The sequence below is a fragment of the Mchenga conophoros genome, linkage group LG4, assembly GCF_057382185.1.
Source record: "Mchenga conophoros isolate Kocher_MC1m ecotype Shallow Benthic linkage group LG4, M_conophoros_male_GT1.1, whole genome shotgun sequence".
In the NCBI taxonomy this organism is placed as follows: Eukaryota; Metazoa; Chordata; class Actinopteri; order Cichliformes; family Cichlidae; genus Mchenga; species Mchenga conophoros.
In genome coordinates this window covers 34,857,148-34,875,782 of record NC_140529.1, presented here as the reverse complement: position 1 = coordinate 34,875,782, position 18,635 = coordinate 34,857,148, and the positions used below count along the sequence as shown (strand labels likewise).

At 39.2% G+C, this 18,635-nt stretch overlaps 1 protein-coding gene across 2 annotated transcripts; it reads right to left on the bottom strand.

The window, feature by feature from the left end:
- Positions 1-2,507: 2,507 nt before the first annotated feature.
- On the bottom strand, positions 2,508-9,015 carry emc10 (ER membrane protein complex subunit 10). 2 transcript variants are annotated; one of them, XM_085272049.1, is made up of 8 exons: positions 8,860-9,015; positions 8,658-8,724; positions 7,767-7,879; positions 7,047-7,160; positions 5,252-5,436; positions 4,919-5,012; positions 3,939-4,036; positions 2,508-2,817 (listed from the first exon to the last, which is right to left on the bottom strand). In XM_085272049.1, exons 1-7 carry the CDS (start codon positions 8,947-8,949, stop codon positions 3,950-3,952), a joined length of 750 nt encoding a protein of 249 aa, XP_085128175.1. In that variant the 5' UTR covers positions 8,950-9,015; the 3' UTR covers positions 2,508-2,817; positions 3,939-3,949. The 2 variants fall into 2 exon arrangements, with proteins under 2 accessions (XP_085128175.1, XP_085128174.1); XM_085272048.1 differs by lacking the exon at positions 3,939-4,036.
- Positions 9,016-18,635: the final 9,620 nt, after the last annotated feature.

Genomic DNA, 18,635 nt, shown 5'->3' with positions numbered 1-18,635 from the left:
ACTACTTAAAAGGTTTGCTCATTTCTCCCCCAACAACAGTGTTTTTTTTTCCAACCCAGACTTGCTTTTGCTGAACTCTCTTTAGATTTAATTTCAGAACTCTCTTGTAATGTCTCTGTTCCCATTTTCTGAGACTGTACTCTCAGCGTAACCACAAATACACTGGATTCCATTCCTAAACATCAGCACAACAATAATGTGTCACTGTCAGGGTCCCCCTCCCCGCTCCCTGGTACAGGGACATACATCACAACCCCTACTGACCCTCTGGATTTATTAGTGTGTGAGTTACGTAAGTGTGTAGCTGTAGTTCTGGTTTTTAAACTGTGTGGCAGGAAACATTTCAAAACAAGTTTAGTCTCGGCTCATTTAGCTGATGTTACACGAAAACCCAGATTGATCACCATCTCTAGTCTAAGCTCTGCTGCTGTCTGACAGAAGCAGATCTCTTTACAAATAGATTACTTTTGTCATATGGCTTATTTCATTCCAGCTCTCATCTTTCTCTCAGCTGTTGTTATCACCTTATCCCTCATGTTATTCATCAAGATAGCGCAGGCAGTGGCTGAAAACAGTCACAGAGTAGGACTGTGTGTGTGTGTGTGTGATTCTGAGAAAGGTCTGGTTGGTGAGTGGAAGAGGGCAAAGGGGACCAAAGTCTTGAGGCGCAACATTTAACCTCCCAAAAGAAGAGGATGTCCCTCACAGTTGGACATGCGGACTCAAAACAGCCAGTGTGACTGACATATGCTGATGAATGTTGACTCAGGGATTCTGGGACATTCTGTTACTAAAGCCACGAAGCTGTGGTCTCTCTCCTTGACTCATAATTATAAATACACAGATTGGAGGATCCGTGGTAGAGGGGTTGTCCCGCTTTCATTTGGATTGGGCTGCTGTCCAAGCAAGTAATAGCTTACTATTCTAGGATTATGCCTTTGAAATCAGTAGCATTAACAAAATCTCTTCAGTGAATAACAGTTTTTTCTTCCTTTCATTAATTATCATAGCTGTGATCTATATTGATCACACACAGCTGCAGCTGATTAATGTATGGCTACCATAGACTGTAAATAAAGGATGGTGATAGCCACCTTGCTTTCAATCATGGTTAGTAAAGCCTTAAGCTGAGCATTTTGCTGTCGTTATCTTAGCTTCTTGAAACCCTCTATGATGAGCCAAGTCTGAATCTGACTGATTTAAAGAGACTCTGTGATGTGATTCTGATGAGGACTGTAATTTATTCTGGAGCCTATCCAGCTGTGATGGAGAAAAAGATGTGATACAAGCTGGACAGATCACCAGTTCATCACAGGGCTAACAGACAGGCAGGTGTGTGGATCCTTGAGCAAATGCCTAGAATGAGAATGCCAACTGGATAATCTAGGCCAGGTTGGAGGAACATGAAAACTCTATAGAAAAAGGCCCCAACCAAGCAGGTTGCAGAGCCTTTTTGCTTTTTACATTTTGATGTTCAGTGTGTTGCATTCTTCTCTTGCACTTTTAGTGTTTCCCCAAACATCCATTTTCTTGCATACATAAGAAATCATAAAATGTAGTGAAGTTTTTTTTTAAAGGGATATCCTTAAATATCCTTCTGTGTGTGCAGTTTTTTAAGCAGCACTTACTGAATAAACTGTCACAACAGTTGACACTTGCTGGGGGAAAGCAGCAGCTGCTCTAATCCCACGGGGTTAACCCTTGGGTGTATTATAAAAGATTAAACTGCTGAATGGAGGATTTCCAGTTCACATGTGGTGGAGTGACACAGAGGCAATTCTTGCTTCACCCATTAGTGAAAGAAAACAGGAAGAAAGCCGGAATATACAAGAGCAGATAGAACTAGATTTAAAGTAACAGTTTTGAAAATAAGGCTAGATCTTAAAATAAGTATATGTCACTCATACATTAGATTTGGTTACCCCATTTTCTAGATCTTATTATACTTCTTATCTGCAGTTTATTTTAATTTATACTTCTTCCATTTGCAGTTTTTGTGAAGAAGAGAGGACTTTTGCACACATTGAGTCAAACTGGTTGATTTATTTCCTAGCCTGAAGTGCAAGTTTCCATTTGGACTGTTTGAATGCAGGTTGTCCAGTTTTAGCAACAGTTCCTACATGAACTGCCATTCAGTTCCATTAAGAAAACACATACCCTCCAAAATGAGGCAACTACAATAAAAAACATTATTATTTAGATGGATAAACAGGGCAGCACGGTGGCACGGTGGTTAGCACTGTTGCCACACAGCAAGAAGGTCCTGAGTTCAATTCCACCATCAGCCCGGGGTATTTCTGCATGGAGTTTGCATGTTCTCCCTGCGTTTTCTTTCACCACAGTAGTTTTTTTTTTTTTTTTTAATCTCCACTGACTATGAAGTTTTGGAAGCATACTACTAGTGCAACTAAATACAAATCGGAGTAAAGAGGACCTATAGTATAGTATAATAGAGGAGCAATAATATAAGCTTGAGTAACTTTCCCTCAAAAAAAAACAAATACAGCTCAAGTAATAAATACTTTATTTTCACATTAGAATTAAAAACGCAGTCATCTGCAGGGTACTATATCTCTTCTACAAGAGGTAAGTTGTGTGTGACCGACGTGTATCTTCCATTAACAGCATTATGTACAGCAATGAAAAACTGCCCAAGAAGTATTGTTTAGTTCACAAAAAACAAAAGCAAAACAAAAATTGTTGTGTTGTTGATCATCGGCCACCGCCATTGCCTGCTCCACCGCCAGCTCCTGCTCCCGACTGATCCTGAGCGCCAGACATCATCAAGAAGAGAACGAGAGGCACAATGTACATCCACTGGAAGAGAAGAAGAAAAGGGCAACTAAATACTGCAATATTTTTGGTTTCAACATACAAATCAACTGTGATCATCTAGCATCAGTGGCTCCTGATTGGTCATCCCAGATTAGCTTCAGTTCATTTTCACAACAGAAGAGAAGAAAAGGCATAAGTGGGTGACAGGGCCATAGAGTGACGATCTCAGGGGTCAAACACCAAACACATGCTAAATATAGCCAGAATAATAATTTCAGATATACTGGTGGTTTATCCTGTAGACTCCCAATAATACATACTGGTGGATGCCAGTGGTATCCCTAAGCCTCCTAGTAGATACCCCTATGCTATGAATTTCAAAATTCTATGTCGCCTTGTTCTGAGTTATCACATTCACAAACTTGGGTGTCGATGTCGCCTGCCAGCCCAGCGTAGTGATGACAATACACAATCAGCCTTTTACAGCTGATGAGTAAAAACAAATTTGATCTCTGTAATTCATGTTTTTGGCATTTTCACCTTTCCTCCCAATCACACATGTATGAGAGAAACGCAGGTGGAATGTTAAAAATGCAAGTAGTCGAGATAGGGAAAGAAAATTACTTTAAATACCTGGGCCAACCCAAATGACAGACAGTGCACGAGAGAAATGCAGAATGGATAACAGCAAGAGTGAAAAAGAAGGTTTTAAGACCTGCTATGATGTACAGTTTGGAGACAATTACACTGACAAAAAGACAGAAGGTGGAGCTGGAAGTGTTCAGATTTTCATTGGAAGTGACAAGCACAAACAAGATTAGAAAAGAGTATAGGAGGGACAAAGTCAGAGAGGCAAGGCTGAGATGGTTTGAGCATGTGCAGAAGAGAAACACTGGATATTGAAGATAGAGGAAAATAGGAAGATCTCAGAGGAGGCTGACGGATGTAGTCAAGGAGGAAATGCAGGGGGTTGGTGCTAAAGATCCACTGTGGCAACCCCAAAAGGGAGCACCATTGCAAGTATTTGGCATTGGACCTGAAGAGACCATGAAAAGACAGAAGGACAGAATGAGTGGACACAGAAAGGAGACGGGGTTTCATTTAGTCACGCTGACTAAAGGTTAAATACAAACTGAAGAAGGGGACAAGTAAGGAAACTGTACTTCAGTGGGACTCAGCTCTGCTCTCTGCCTCCCCCTGCTGGGGGCTGTGCCGAATTGGTGACCATGAGGAAGATTGCACCACCCAGAATCAAATACCACTGGAACACAGTACAGCATCAGTTCAACACAGATCAGTGAACACAGCAAGAAACACACAGAACAGCAAAACAAGACAGATTTAACAGCGCTCAGGCAAACTAAGACAGGATACAGGGCGGGATTCTGCCTGGAAAAACAGCTCGAAGCTAAGAAAGTCTGAAGACACACAAAACCTTACCACTGGGTTTAAGGGATTACTTTTTATGTTCTTATGCACTTTGTGGGAAAACTAATATTAGACGACTAGCAACACATGGATTCGTGAAACTGGGACCTCTAGCAAGCGACCAGCTGCCTGGAGCAGTTTTTGGTATGAAAACAAATCAGATGAAAAACAAGTCTGCATACTCATATGCCTCATAAAGATAAAGACTATCTGTTCCAGAATTAAGGGTTTGATTACACTGTCCATCTACATTTGACCACCAAGTCCAGTTCTTTTTACTAGTGTCTTTAACAGAGTTGCATTGCAAAGAAGAAGGAAAGGAGGAGGACTCGCATCGCTGCTTTCAGCGGAGTAAGAGAAACAAACTGAAAAGTGTACCTGTGCCTAAAAGGTACTGACAAATAACTTTTTCCCCCGTAGTTTGACACAAACTGCAGGTAGAAAAGAGCCTTTCAACAGGACAACAGGAACCATTTTGACTTTTTGGGAGATATTTTCACTTTTCTGCCATAAATCCTGGCAAATGAAATAGAAGCAAAAGTGCAGTACAGCACTGATGTCTCCAGTGTATATTAAAACATACTAGACATATTTGAAAAGATGTGATGCGCCTGAGAACAGAAAATACGAGCTTAACAGTCATTTTCATTTATTTATTACCTGTACATCTTTAGGCCCTTCTAGCCTATCAGCAGTTTTCTGTGTAAGTACTTACATATTTAGCGATGAAAGATTTCTGTTCTTGTGGGTTCTTCCCTTTCTTCTCAGATTCCTGTTCCATCCGTTCAAGGAAGAAAGCCGTCTCAGGTCTGGAAGAAAGGTGACAATTAGTGTTGTGAAAGGTATAGAAAGACTTGTGCCACCCAGGACAACTGACATAGAGCTGCTAAGCCAAGGCAAAAGCTAAACCAAAGGATGTGGAAAAAACCTGCAGGAGGCCTTGACTTATGCAGAGACAACCACAAGTAGAGATTGAAACAATGTCAGATTGTAAAGAAGCTGTAAAGGAGAAAAGGACAAAATCACAGGTAAAAGCAGTGTGACTGACCCAGGTGCATTCACTGGAGCCATTATGCTGAGAGTGGTGTTGAAAATCTCAAGGTCGACCTCATCCTCGACCTCAGTGCCCCTGCAGGCCCCAGGTAACGTCACTATGGAGACACCGATGAGGTACCCGGAGACGTCAGTGTGGAGCGCGATCACATCGCTCAGATGGGACTCAACCATGGCACACTGAGGATCACAGGAGAATGTTAAAACAATATATAACAGCTTATTGCTTAGAAATATTTACAATTTACACTAATTACACACCGTTTGAGAAGCTTTAGGTCAAAACTAGCACTGATCAAATATTGCTTCTCAATATTATTAAAGTGTGAATGTGTTTTTGTTTCTTAATTTCTATTGACAGGATCACAAAGTAACTCATGATATTATACTATCATAATACCTTTCCACTGATAGAGGGACTCTACTTCATACATTCATATATGATACATCACATAATCTGTGTATAAATGTTTACATGTTAAAAAGAACCACGCCTTTCCTGTCTAAGAGTGAGAGCAGCGCACCAGCCTCAGATGAACATGTGGCAATTATAAAAGAGGCTACTTCAATGGAATGCAAATAGTAGTTGGGCTACAAGAAGTCAGACCTCCAACATGTGCAATACTTTGCAAAATGTAAAAAAATAGCTAAAGATGGAAACAATAAACTTGTCTAATGAAAACTTACAAGGCTAAGTTTTAAGTAGTTTTGTTATACTTAAAACACTAACCAGGTGACTTTTGTGCTTGCTGTGCCATTACTGTACGTAGTATTATATTGCTGCTGCTGACAACTTCAAACTTGGAATTAGGTAGTCTATCATCATTGCTCATTGTACACGAACATGAAAAATCCATTTATTTTGTTTGCACTAATAAATGCTGCCCGCTGCAATCATCAATAAAACGTCATTGTCAAATATCATTACACATATTCCTTGAAATACGGTGATATAACTTTGAGGCTACTTCGCCCACTCCTTGTGTCGGTTCATCTTATTTTATTTCAATTCTTTTCTTTCAACGGCCGACCTCCTGCTGTGAGAAATTTGTTCTTTAACACAAGTAAGTTAACTTCCATTAACTTTACTGCCTTTGATAAGGCCACTATGACGAGTTTATCAAGTCAAATTGGTCGAGGAACTCACATTAGAATATGTATAACATATAACTGTATAAATATTCTGTTCTATCCTTTGTGGAAAAACATAACATTTCTAAACCAACTGTATTTTTTCCAGCATAGAAGAGCAAAAAAAGCAACAACTAGACTGTAAATTATTTGGGGGAAAACACATCAGATTAACCACATCATAAAAAAACCTCATTCAGAGCCAAAATGTTTGCTCAAAGCTGCTCTTTCATAGCTGGAAGAAAATGTTTAATATAATTTTGTATTAAGAAAAAAGTTTCTATATTTTGTGGTGAGCCGGTCTAGAGTAATTTTCATGATTCGTGAGTAAAGCAAAATTTTGCCTCACAATAATCATGTGAATTAATTTGCTTTAAACACCCATGAACATTTGCCAATAACAGCCAAAAGAACGAGGAGAAATAGGAGCTGGAATCAAGTTACAGTAATATATTTTAAGAACCTATCATTACATCCTATGATTTTACTCACTTTTCTCCAAGTCATTACCTTTTTCCTGTCTCCATCTAAAAGCTAAGTTTAACCATGCAGTGAAAACTACCCTCAAAAGCCGTCAATAAACATGTGCTCAATTTTACAGGAGGTGTTGTTTTTTAATCTTATCTGTAATTTCTGGAGAATTTGAAGGAAATACACACAGCTCTGACGAATGCTGTGAGGTAGCCTTCCATCTGCCGCTCTGTCTGTCTGTCAGCCTGCAGGAAAACACGAGGCACTCTGATCCTGTATAGACCGTCTACTGCAGCCACTTCCTGTGGGGATAGCCAAGTTAAAAACAAGTAATTTAGAAACGCATGTTCATACAGAAACATTATAAGGAGGATACATTAACACATCCTGAACTGATACTATGGTTAATGTAGTATAAATCTAGGAAAGTTCACCTATTGTTTTACTTGGCTAAACATCCAAACACATCCTACACCAGTGGAACAAGTGAGTGATGTTACCCACGTTGGTACCAACATTTTGGGTGACTTTCAGTCACAGGTAATTCTACAGATGAGGAGGTGGTGGCTCAAGAAGAAGGTTGTCTACTTATATGAAGACTGCTTATTTGATTTACAGCTCTTCAGGAAAAATGCTGAACCCCAAATTACCTCGATTCATATGTGATTAAGTGACAGGTAAAAAATGTCTGAAGCTAACAGAATGAATGAGTGAGCGTGAGAATAGGTGACTGCAGTGTGCACTGCAAGTACCGACAAGTACTTGTCCCCCCCCCCCCCGGCACCCAAAAAAACCCCCAAAAACCCCCCAACTAAATATTTATTTGAAACAGGGGAAATCTCTCCATCACTGGGCCATCTTGGAAATGTGTAGAAAACATCACTAAATCAATGGTTAACATGGTTCACCTTCAATTTGGTCCTGTCCTCATCTGACAGCGGGTTCTGACTTAGTGAGACACCCGGCTCTCTTCCAGGCTTTAACAGCAGAGCTCCACGCACTTGAAACTTTGCTACATCATCTGGAAAAATAAATAAATAAATAAATAAATTACAAATGATAACAAACCGTTCCCTGCTTGGAGACTTGTAAAAATCTGGGTAAAAAAAAAAGAACCAACACATTGTACCTCTACATAGTTCATAGTTAACCATAAAATGAAGGTAGAAGTCTGTCATCAAAGCAGAGTGTTTTATTATTGTTAAATGAAGGAATAAACTGTAACTGCCTGTTTTCTTTTTTTATTTGATTGACAGCATGTTTTGATTTTGCATTTTGAGAGTATAATAAATACTGAATTTGCCCATCCAAATGCTATGATTTCAAAGGGTGTTTAATTCTGGGCTGTGAAATGACTTTTAACTGTTTGTATTGTTATAGCTGACTTTATCCCAGCTGCACGCATTATTGAGAATAATTTAATTTTAAACAGACAGAAATGTCGTAGAAAGCCTTCCGAGAAGAATGGAAACTGTTATAGCTGCTAACGGGGGAACCAACTCCTTATTAATGCCAATGGATTTAGAATGGATGTCATTAAAGCTCCTGTAGGTGTGAAGTGTAGGCGTTCATAGGTTGTTATAAACGCAAAAAAACAATTCTGAAAAATATGTACATTTGTAGCAAATCAGGTACATTCATTAATAAATGCAAAAACATATTAAACAGACATTTTTAAATGGAGTCTGGCGTTTACCATGACAATTTTCTTGTTGCGTTAAGCTTAGTTAGCTTACCAACATAATCAATGTCGTATCATACAACGTTACAGTAAGAAAAGAATTAAATATGTTTCTCACCAACTTCAAATGAGTGTTCAAGAGGCACAGAGAAACCACTGAACTCAGTCTCCAAGGCATCACCAACCTGAGAATGAACATGAAATCCACTGTTAGCCTTTCAGTCGGTCATACACAGCTAATGCTAAATAGCTAACAGGTACAGCATCCACTTCACTGCATTTAAATTGATGTCGTCTATGTTATAACACTTCACACTTACCCTTCTTCCGTTATTACAACATGCGAAATGTAAACATACGAAGAAAACAGTGGAAACAACAGCAACCTTAGATTGTACCACACGAGCCATTTTGACAGAAACAGACACCGGAAGAACGCCTCAAGTGGCATAACACATTAACTTCCGGCGATTTTCATAACAAAAGCTCCTTTTCTTTTCTTTTCTTTTCTTTTTCAAAAAGTAATTACGATTTCAAACAAAGGGTTAACAAACAACATAAAATGTAATCACATGCAAGTGTTTTTTTTTCTTTTTTCTTTAAGCTGTTAGACAGCTTAATTACTTACCATCAATTAATCATTATCAAGTAATCCTACGTTGTCTGCATCATTCCTAATAATGATTGGAGACCTTCATGTGCTCTATATGTAGGTAACGTCATTGCTTGCACACACACACACACACACACACACACACACACACACACACACACACACACACACCTGTTGACAGAATGCTTCTAATAATCTGTCTGTATTTCTGGTGATACCTTGTAATGTCAGCAATAATGAATTCCTCTTACCACATAAACGAGTTTTAATTTCTATTTCGTGCTGTAAACATTTTAAATTAGTATTTCTTTATATTTTGTCATGTGCAATGAGAGATGGAAAATTTACTTTAGAGATGAGCCAACAACCCCCCAAAATCTTTTCTATTTAAATTAAGATATTAATTTAATGTCAGAGTATACTTCTGACATTATTTAGGGTATAATTAGTATTGGAATAACAATTTTATATACGTTTAATATCTGTCACAATATGCCAAACATGCCAATTTACTCTCCTTTGCATTCTAAAACAGAAATACTGAAACAAACATGATAGAGATCTCTTGTGAGTGAGATTAACATGTACTGACACATCCAACGCCAGCAGAGGCTGCTAACAGATCATAAAACACTGCCTCGACCTTCTTCTCACCCCCATTACTTCCACAGAAGTGCCCCGAAAAGTGCAATTTTTATCAGCTGAATAATAAATATTTAAGGGGTAATTCATGTGTTACATCTTTTAGTCAGCATTTCATGCTCTACCTCAGCCAGAGTTTTATTTAGGTAAATGCCCTGCTTAGGGGTAAGTCTTTGATGAAACAAATAAAGCTCTTTAGATCCGCTCCTGCACTAATCTAAAGAGCTAGATCAGGGTTTTACATCAAGTCATAACTGGCAGCAGTTCACATCTGGCACTGGAATGTGTCTCAAGTGACCTCTTATCATCAGATTTCTTTTCCCTGCTAGACTTTTTTTTCCCTTTTTTTAATCTTTGCAAAACTGTGACTACTGCAATTAGAACTCACCAAAAAAACTGGAAATGAGGATTGCAGTGGCTATTTGAAGACTTAAGTCTGGCTCCAGTACCTTCTCAATATTATTAAAGTTGGTAGTATGTACTTTGCCCAGTGCCAGGTATGGGCACTCAAACCCTCTGATGCAGGGGTTTGAGTGCCTGACAATTCAGTTACAGTGTTTCTGTTTAGCGGTGTTTCTCTCATTTCAAATTATTTCCCTTGTGCTCCTGCTAAATTAAAAGAAACCAAATACAGAGAGGGGGCTACATGAATACTTAAAATATGCATATATTGACTTTCTTTTTTTCGGTGGAGGAATGCACACTTCTTTCCCCAGAATGAAGTATTCAATCCTAGGGTTTTCATGGTGGTGTTTGGACATCTACATTTAGAGCTGCTTGCGTATGATAAGATTTAGAAGTATTTTAATCATTTATTTAGATTTAATTTTGAATGGGACTTTTATGAAGGGCTCAGCTTTCTGTGAGTGCTCTATAAACTCAGAGGTCCTGCCTCAGTTTGTTAGCACATAGCAGTGTTCCTTCAGCTCAATAGGCTCAGTGAGTAAAGGCTGCAAAATGTGGCACCTCCAAGTCAGAATTTATGGATCGTTGCTGCTCTTTTCTGTGCCTGTGAGCACTGGATTCTGGCTCCAGCTGCTAATTTAACTAGGCTTGAAGGTGCTGAAATGCTGTTGGACAATCCAAGGGTTAGGTACAAGAAGCACTGTAGCTGTGACTTGACTGATTAGAGGTACCCGCCAAATATAAAAGTATCAAACCAGAGAAAAGAGAAAACAGCTGCACGTTTCTGCCAAATGTGATTGATGCGATTTATTTCTCAATGCTTATTCTTGGCTGAAGAGTTCTGCTGACATGCAATAAACCCTCTGTGGATACAAGTGAAAGGCATCAATCATTTTAAACTTCACATTTCAGCATCAAAGTGCTGAAAAGGAGTTTTGAATTCATCATTAATCCATTAAAGTTTGGAATACCAAGAAGTCAAGGTTACTTTTGGACATCCAACTTATCTTAACTTATTTATTTATTCATATAACTCTTTGAAACAGAACTCTTTTTTTTGTTTAAAAAAAGCCTATTCCTTTATTATTCCAGACATTTATAAGAGTTACAATTAAGCTGAAACGAAGAAATAATGTGCAAAAATGGCTAAATAATTACTACATTTACAAAATTGATATTTTCCTGCTGTCCCAAAACAGTTGTGTGGATCTCCTTAAAAGTTCGCTCGAAACCTGCTTTAATTTACACACAAATTCCTTCCACATCTTATATGCCAACATTAATATATTAATATATTGTATGAACTGTATTTATGATGTATTCAAACCAGTTATTTGATCATAAATTATAGATGTGCACATACTGCTATTACATTTCTGTTGATGGAAACGATCTGTCTCTCTGGGCTTCGTCTTCAGCTTAAAGGAGCCAGAGCTCAGTATGGAACATATGGTGACTGTGGCATGTGATTCCCCCCCGGCTTTGCCTTTGAAACCATGCAGCCCTATACAGTATCCCCCCCCCCCAGTGGGAGAGCCCATTACTCTCTGTCACAGCCCTAAACAACGGTGTCACCTTACTATTCTTAGTCAAATATGAAAGCATGTATATTTATGTGAAATGACAACAGGACTTTCACTTTGAAGGAAGACACTGTCATGTCCTGTCTGCCTGCGGGCTGTTAAAAATGGAGCAGGGTGACAAATGAGAGAGGAAGCGAACAAGATGTGAGGAAAAAGAAAAAAACATCCAAAGTTGTAAATATGTTACCACAGTTTCACTAAAGAAAACATTTTCTTCCAAGCCTCAGCAGTGTAGTCTTTGTGAATAAATTTTTCATACTGCAGTGTTTACAACTGATCAGACAAATCAGATAATTATAGAAATTAAAATTGAATTGTTTTCAGTTTTTTACCGCCGTGCTAAGAATCCCTCTTTCCTCTGTTTACTGAGTGTGGCTGCGCTAGACAATTTTTTAGAGGCTGTCAAGCTGATCCTACATCGGGGTGGTGCAGCGCAGGTATGACTTCCATGTAGAGTTACACCACGAGGATCATGTGAGATTTTCCTTTATGCTGGTTCTGCCTGAGGCTCTTTGTTCTAAGAGGAAGTTTTTCGTTCCCACTGTTGCCAAGTGTTTCTCATAGAGAGCCAACTGATTGTTGGGGTTTTCATTCTAATATTCCAGAACTGAATTTTATGCAACCATCCATCCATCCCATGGCTACATAGCAAATTAAACATATTACAGCAATCTACAGCAGTCTAAAACTTATGAGCACTGCTCTATCTACACTGAAAAAAGGCCATGTTGGATTTACTTAATTCAATAATGGACATTGGTTGCACACAAATGTTTTGCTTTGGCAGAAACTTAAACAACTGAGTTAAATCAACACAACTTTTTCATATTCAATAAACCTGTGCAATTTGTGTTCAATAAACGTGATTGAAACATGTTTAGATGAAGTAAGTTGAGCTCTTGGAATGTTTGAATCCTTCACAATTTTGTCATTTTGTTTCAACACTATTCAATAACTTTGTCACGGAGGAGCAGGGAGGACTCGGCGCAGACTGAAATCTCAGAAAAACAGGTTTATTTACACACTCCAGGTGCACTATATACAGGTGAAGGAGAAGGGGGCCAGGGTTCCCAGGGGTGCAGAGAGGAGTCGGGAAAAGCATCCAGAGTCCCCAAACCAAGCACGAGAAATCTGCATACAGAGAACAAGAGTTAGCACGGAACTTTCACGGACAGAGCTCAAAACTGGCTGAGGCTAAAGTAGCACTGACGAGCGTTACTCAGTAGTCCAGCGGTGAGGTGCTCTCAGTCACTGCCTTAAGTAGCGGGAGCAAACAAGGTGAGGAGCCACAGGTGATTGCCTACAGGTGGTGGAGGCCGGGAGCTCACAATGAGCTCCGCCCAGGCAGCGAGCAGAGAGAGAGGAGAGAGAGAATAGACAAAACATAACATGTAGCCACACAGGGCCAGCCGAGCAGGCACGGGGACCATGACAAACTTTTACCCCAATACTACTTGGTCACTTAAATACTACATGTTGTCTTCATATTACATAATGTTCAACAAAGTCTAGAGTCTGGCTAACATAAAAAGTGAATGGATCTACAGCAACTACCATCCTCCTATCTTTATCCTGGTTGCAGGGGGGGCTGGGGCATAACCCTGAAGTGATAAGTTATGAGGCAGGGTACACCCTGGACAGCTCACCAGTCTATCACATAGAGACAAACAACCATTTGCACTCACATTCTCAGGTAATTTAGAATCACCAATAAACCTAACTCTAATAACTGCATGACTTTTAACTGTGGGAGGAAACCAGAATACCCAGAAAGAAACCACTACAAACTAGCCAGATTGCAGATTTGAACCCAGGACCTTCTTACGGTGAAGCAACAGCACTAACCACCATACCAGGAAATCCGTTATCTGTACAGGTGAAATAACTAGCTTGTTTTTTCAAATACTGCTGTTTTGTCAAAGCCACTGGCATCTGACAGTTATGCATAAGGTTTTCCTTTGGTGTATGTGCTGTCACTCACTGCTATGGATGCTTATAAAGTACATGCTTATGGCGTCACACTGTGCACCCTTAAAGGGGGCTCATTAATAACTCCACATTTTTGTACTTGATTGAGTTACAGTTCAGAATAATCCTTATTTATCTTATATTAGGCTTTGATGCAAACCCTTGGTTCACTAATTTACTGAAAGGAGTTATTTTAGCTCCTTTTAAGATCATCCTGCTTTTTCTTCTAATTGGTTCCACCTCTTAAAAATAACAGTTGGGTGGTGCTTCTTGTGCCCATAGACAGAGCACTGTACCTGAGATGACATACTATAAATCTTATTGGCACTATACAGATTCAAGAGAAGAAAAAGTCTACTAGAAACTGAAGATTTAGAGTAGTGACCCTGAACCTGTGGCTCACCGGAAGTACTTGTACATACACCTTATTATTTCAAAGTTTGCCTCTGTCTAATAAAAATCAAGGAAACGTGTCATAGGTCTGCATAATAAACATAACATTTAAAATATGTAGGACTATTGTTGGGAAGAAGGTGTTTTAGCTCATATCAGGATATCCTCCTGTAGTCTTTGTGATGGGTGCAAAATAGAGCCAGAACTGCCAACATAGTGATAAACCCTTAACACAAATATTTTCCAAAGCATATTAGTAATTTTAAGTAGTGGAGCCACTGAATTTATTTGGTTGCTAGAAACTTCAGTGCTATTGATTAGCAAAATTTGTATTTAGGCCTCCTATTTCCCAGTTGGTAAGGAAAATAAGTTACTTAGCGACCATTACTATGCAATTAACACTGCATTGGCTCCACCTCTGAAAATGTTTCGTATGATGTGGTGGATGGCAAATTCTGTGCTTTTTTATCTTCATCTGAGCAATCTCTGCACCTGTCGCCCAGACTATAAATCCAACCACATGTTCAGTTTTTCAGTTCAGTTTTATTTATATAACACCAATTCATCACAACAGTTGCATCAAGGTGCTTCATAAGGTAAAGACCCTACAATATTAAAAAGAAAACTTGTTGTGGCTGTTGACTCAACCTATGCGGACACTACATGCATCTGACAGAATGACAGTATTTGACACACCAGGATGAGACATTTAGAGACTCCTTTGTTTATTGGTGAGCTATACTCATCTGACCATTTTCTGTCTTTTTACTGCCATTTTCCATAAAATACTCTCATATCACCCTGAATGTAGTTTCTCAAACACAATAAAATATATTTACTTAACAGATTTGTTTTTAAATTATTGCTAAATGACATCCATTAAAAGCTTTAACCTCTATATAGTGCTATGACGCTGTCTTGGGAAAGCTGCTGTGAGAATGGAGGGGACCTGCTTCAGCTGGCATTAAGTGTTTTTCAGTGAGGCTTAACTAATGCAAGCGTTAAATAACTCTGGTGTCATCCTCTGTAGGGAATCAGTGGATCATTTAGGACACCTATAGTAAGTCTTCTATAGCCACTTTGAATCCACAATATATGAATAATTTCAGCTCATTCAGAGAGTTTAGTCACATTATAAATTGCAACTGATGACCTGTGAATGCGTAAAAAAGATTTATTGAAGATAATTCAGCTTTAAAGTAAAGTAATGTAAAGTTATGATATACAGTAAGTCTAACAGACTCAAGGACCTTTTATGTCCTATTCAAACAGCTCTCCATAATCTTCCTCTGGGGTATTTTGTTCTCCTTGAACATATGAATCTTAAGTTGCACTTACCTTAAATAGCTGTTCTTCAATCTCTGCCTCTCTTTCTGGCTTAAGTTCTCTCTCCAAAATTAAAGTCTCAAAGAATACGTATTATTATGCAAGGTTAGGGCTGCCTGAGTAATTTTGAAAGCAAAAAAAAATGAGCGCAGAAACCAAAGGAAAAAAGAGAACTGCATATGGATGAAGAAATGGAAAGTGAAAGGCTTATTAAATGCATAATTTAACACTGATGTTTGTAATTTGGTCTACAGTAAGAGCTTACTGTCCTTTTTCTGTCATTTAAATCCTGTCTTTTTTTCGTAAATATATTGATTACGTCATATGTCACACATGTGAAGAACAAATCCTAGTGTGAGCATACATAGTTCAGGAACTCATAAGGTGACCTCTCTCTATTCTGACCTTGCTCCGTAAATCCCTGCATGAAGCTTTCCTCTCTCACAAAGTACAGCTAGTTGACAGCTATGCCTACAAAAGAACAAATGGGATTGTCATTGCCTATAGGAACGCACGGCTGCCGCTGTTTTGCTCTCATTTTTGATTTCCTTCCCCCTCTCCCTTTCTTGTCAGCTGGGGACAGTGAAAAAATCACTGGGTGGAAGAGGGGGAGAAGAACCTTAGGGTAGGCTTTTCAGAAGAGCAACACCCTCCGCAGGGTTATTGATATATAGTTTAGACCCCTTTTCATGACACAGAAAAATACTGGAACACCTCTTACAATAATTTTTCAACACAACCTATGTTAATGGAACAACACAGCCCATTAGGAGTAGAAAGAATTGCCAAATACTCCTTATTTTGTAGCTAAGCAATGCTAAATGGGTATTCACTACAGCATAACATATATTTGTGGTAAACATGCATTATATAACAAGTTAATTCTACATGATCAGTCTGTTGTGCTACGGAATAAAGTGAGGCAAGTGCTGGCTAGTGAAAAAGATTAGAGTCACAGAAGCCTTAATTTCAAGACCGTTAGTGAAAGCAAGGCTGATACTTGCATTTGCAGTGATTTATACATGGTGACATAGTTCTCCCACAACCCTTCCATGTGCATACACGGAGAGCTGGAGGCAGGCAGAGCTGCAAGAAGACAGAAAAGAGCAGGCATCACTGAGAGACATGACACTGATTAAGTCTGATACGGGAGGAAGTGAGGAGACGGGTTGCAAAGGAGGTTGCAGATGTGCAGCGACTGTCAGCGAGCTAAAACTTCTTAAAAAGCATGCCCTATTTGTCAATTGGAAGTGTAGAGGGGTTTCCTTTGAGCCATCAGCTGATGTGGCCAGGGACTGAGATCGTCTGATCTTCTGGCACTGCAGCTGAGCTTGACTTTGTGGCCTTCCCAAGCTTAAGCTATGCTTAATTATAGATTTAGGGCATGGAAAAAAGGAAAAGATTCACTCTTCATTTTTTAAACCTCCTAACCCTCATTAAAGTGGCAAAACATATTATCCTCCCCTCTAATAACACAAAACATCTGTGGAGTTTTACCACTGCGGCATCCCTCAGTCAAATTGTCAGTCAGAGCTCATTAGCATCAGTAAGTTTATTAATGTTCTGCCTACAGGGCCTAATGAGTTAATCAGCTGGCAGGTTTTCCCATGGGTTGGAATTCTTTATGGCTCTGAACCACTTTTACCCCTCATGGTGTCTCAGTGCCTCCTCAGGGCTCTGCAGCTACCACTAAGGTTTCAAGTGACAACATCTCTGTCACTCTCTTCCTCCTTCCTTGTTCTGCTTGTTAAGGGGGGGCATGGCAGTGGTACAAAGTAAAAGTGTTGGGTGGGCATGAGGGGGATAAGGCGGTGGTAGTGGTGGTATGGGTGGGGGTGGCGGAGGTCATAAAAAGGGATGGAAGAGTTGGAAATGCAGGCAGAGCCACTGCCAAGCAGGGACGAAGACGCTTTCAGAGGAATCGCTGTAAACAGACACAGTCATGCCTGAGCCCCAGAACCCAGGTAAGCTGGTCCATCCTGTGAGATTAGAACAGAAAAAAACAGACGTGGAAGCTAGTGATTCTGTGCAAGGAGCAGATGTGTGGGAAGAGAAAAATCAAGGCACTTCTAACTAATTTTAACCCTTAGTGTTTATTCTTGATAAAATTATCTTTTCAATCACAATAAATCAGGAGTTTTATAATGTCGTTGGTAATGAATGACCTAATATAGACTACAATTTATTAGTGGGCATGCAAATTAAAGCTGTTTAATAATCTGTGGCATGAGTGTTAGGTTTATAGGTGCATGCCTTCATTTGGTATCACTGTGCTGCTTTCTCTTTCCCAAACAACTGTTCTGAGGTATAGTGCGAAACTGCAACTGAGTTCAATGAAAGCTAAACAAATATTTAAAAATACTTTCAGAGTTAAATGCACTTAGGGTTTTTTTTTGCCTAAATGTTGGTAATCAAAAATAAAACAATCCAAAGTTATGGATAAAGAAAAATATATTCTCTTTAGCTGCTTGAACTTGTATTTTCTTATAGGAAAAGTGTTTTGTATACATGACGTTTAATTAAGCTGAAGAAAGCAAGACGGTAAAAGTTGGCAAACTTATAGTGACGTCTGATGTGAGTTTCATAGTTATAACTGATGAAAATGCACGTCATATGCAATTATCTTAAGTGACTATGTTTTATTACAGAGACAGAGTGCATGCGCTTTGTTTTTACACTAAATCCAGTGTCATATAATTATGCAAAACTCCATACATTTTATATACACTGAAGTTATTTAATTAAAAGAAAAACAGAGGCTGTAAATGGCAGTAAATGCCTTCTTTTATTACTGATAATAAGCCCTTTCATTGCACCATAAACTGGAAGTATGTGGTTCCAGCGGATAATCTTCCCATGCATGTGGCATAACATTTGGTAATCTCAGTGCTGAAACATCACCACAGCACTGTGATGTAGTGTATGCTGTAATGTTTCTATCAGTCACTGGGTCTGAAATATGCTCCGCCGCCTTTGTCAGCAACAACCTCAAACTGTAAATCATCTTGCAGCTCTAAGCGGGAGAAATGAGAGCATGCATGAGGGAAGGAGTGAAGGAGGGCACGAGGGAAGAAAGAGGTAACAGATAAAAGCGGAGAGATGAGGGGAATGATTTGTTAGAGGGACCTCTGTCAAGTCAGGTGTAACTGCCTTGCCGTCGTATCTC

Bases quoted from the DNA above. Each gene is read 5' to 3' on its own strand.
- emc10 (XM_085272048.1), bottom strand. From the start codon at position 8,949: ATGGCTCGTGTGGTACAATCTAAGGTTGCTGTTGTTTCCACTGTTTTC. The intron at 5,437-7,046 runs GTGTGTATTTCC...TGTGATCCTCAG, and splicing joins TCACAGCATTCGTCAGAGCT to TGTGCCATGGTTGAGTCCCA. The intron at 5,013-5,251 runs GTCAGTCACACT...CCTTTCTTCCAG, and splicing joins GCTCCAGTGAATGCACCTGG to ACCTGAGACGGCTTTCTTCC.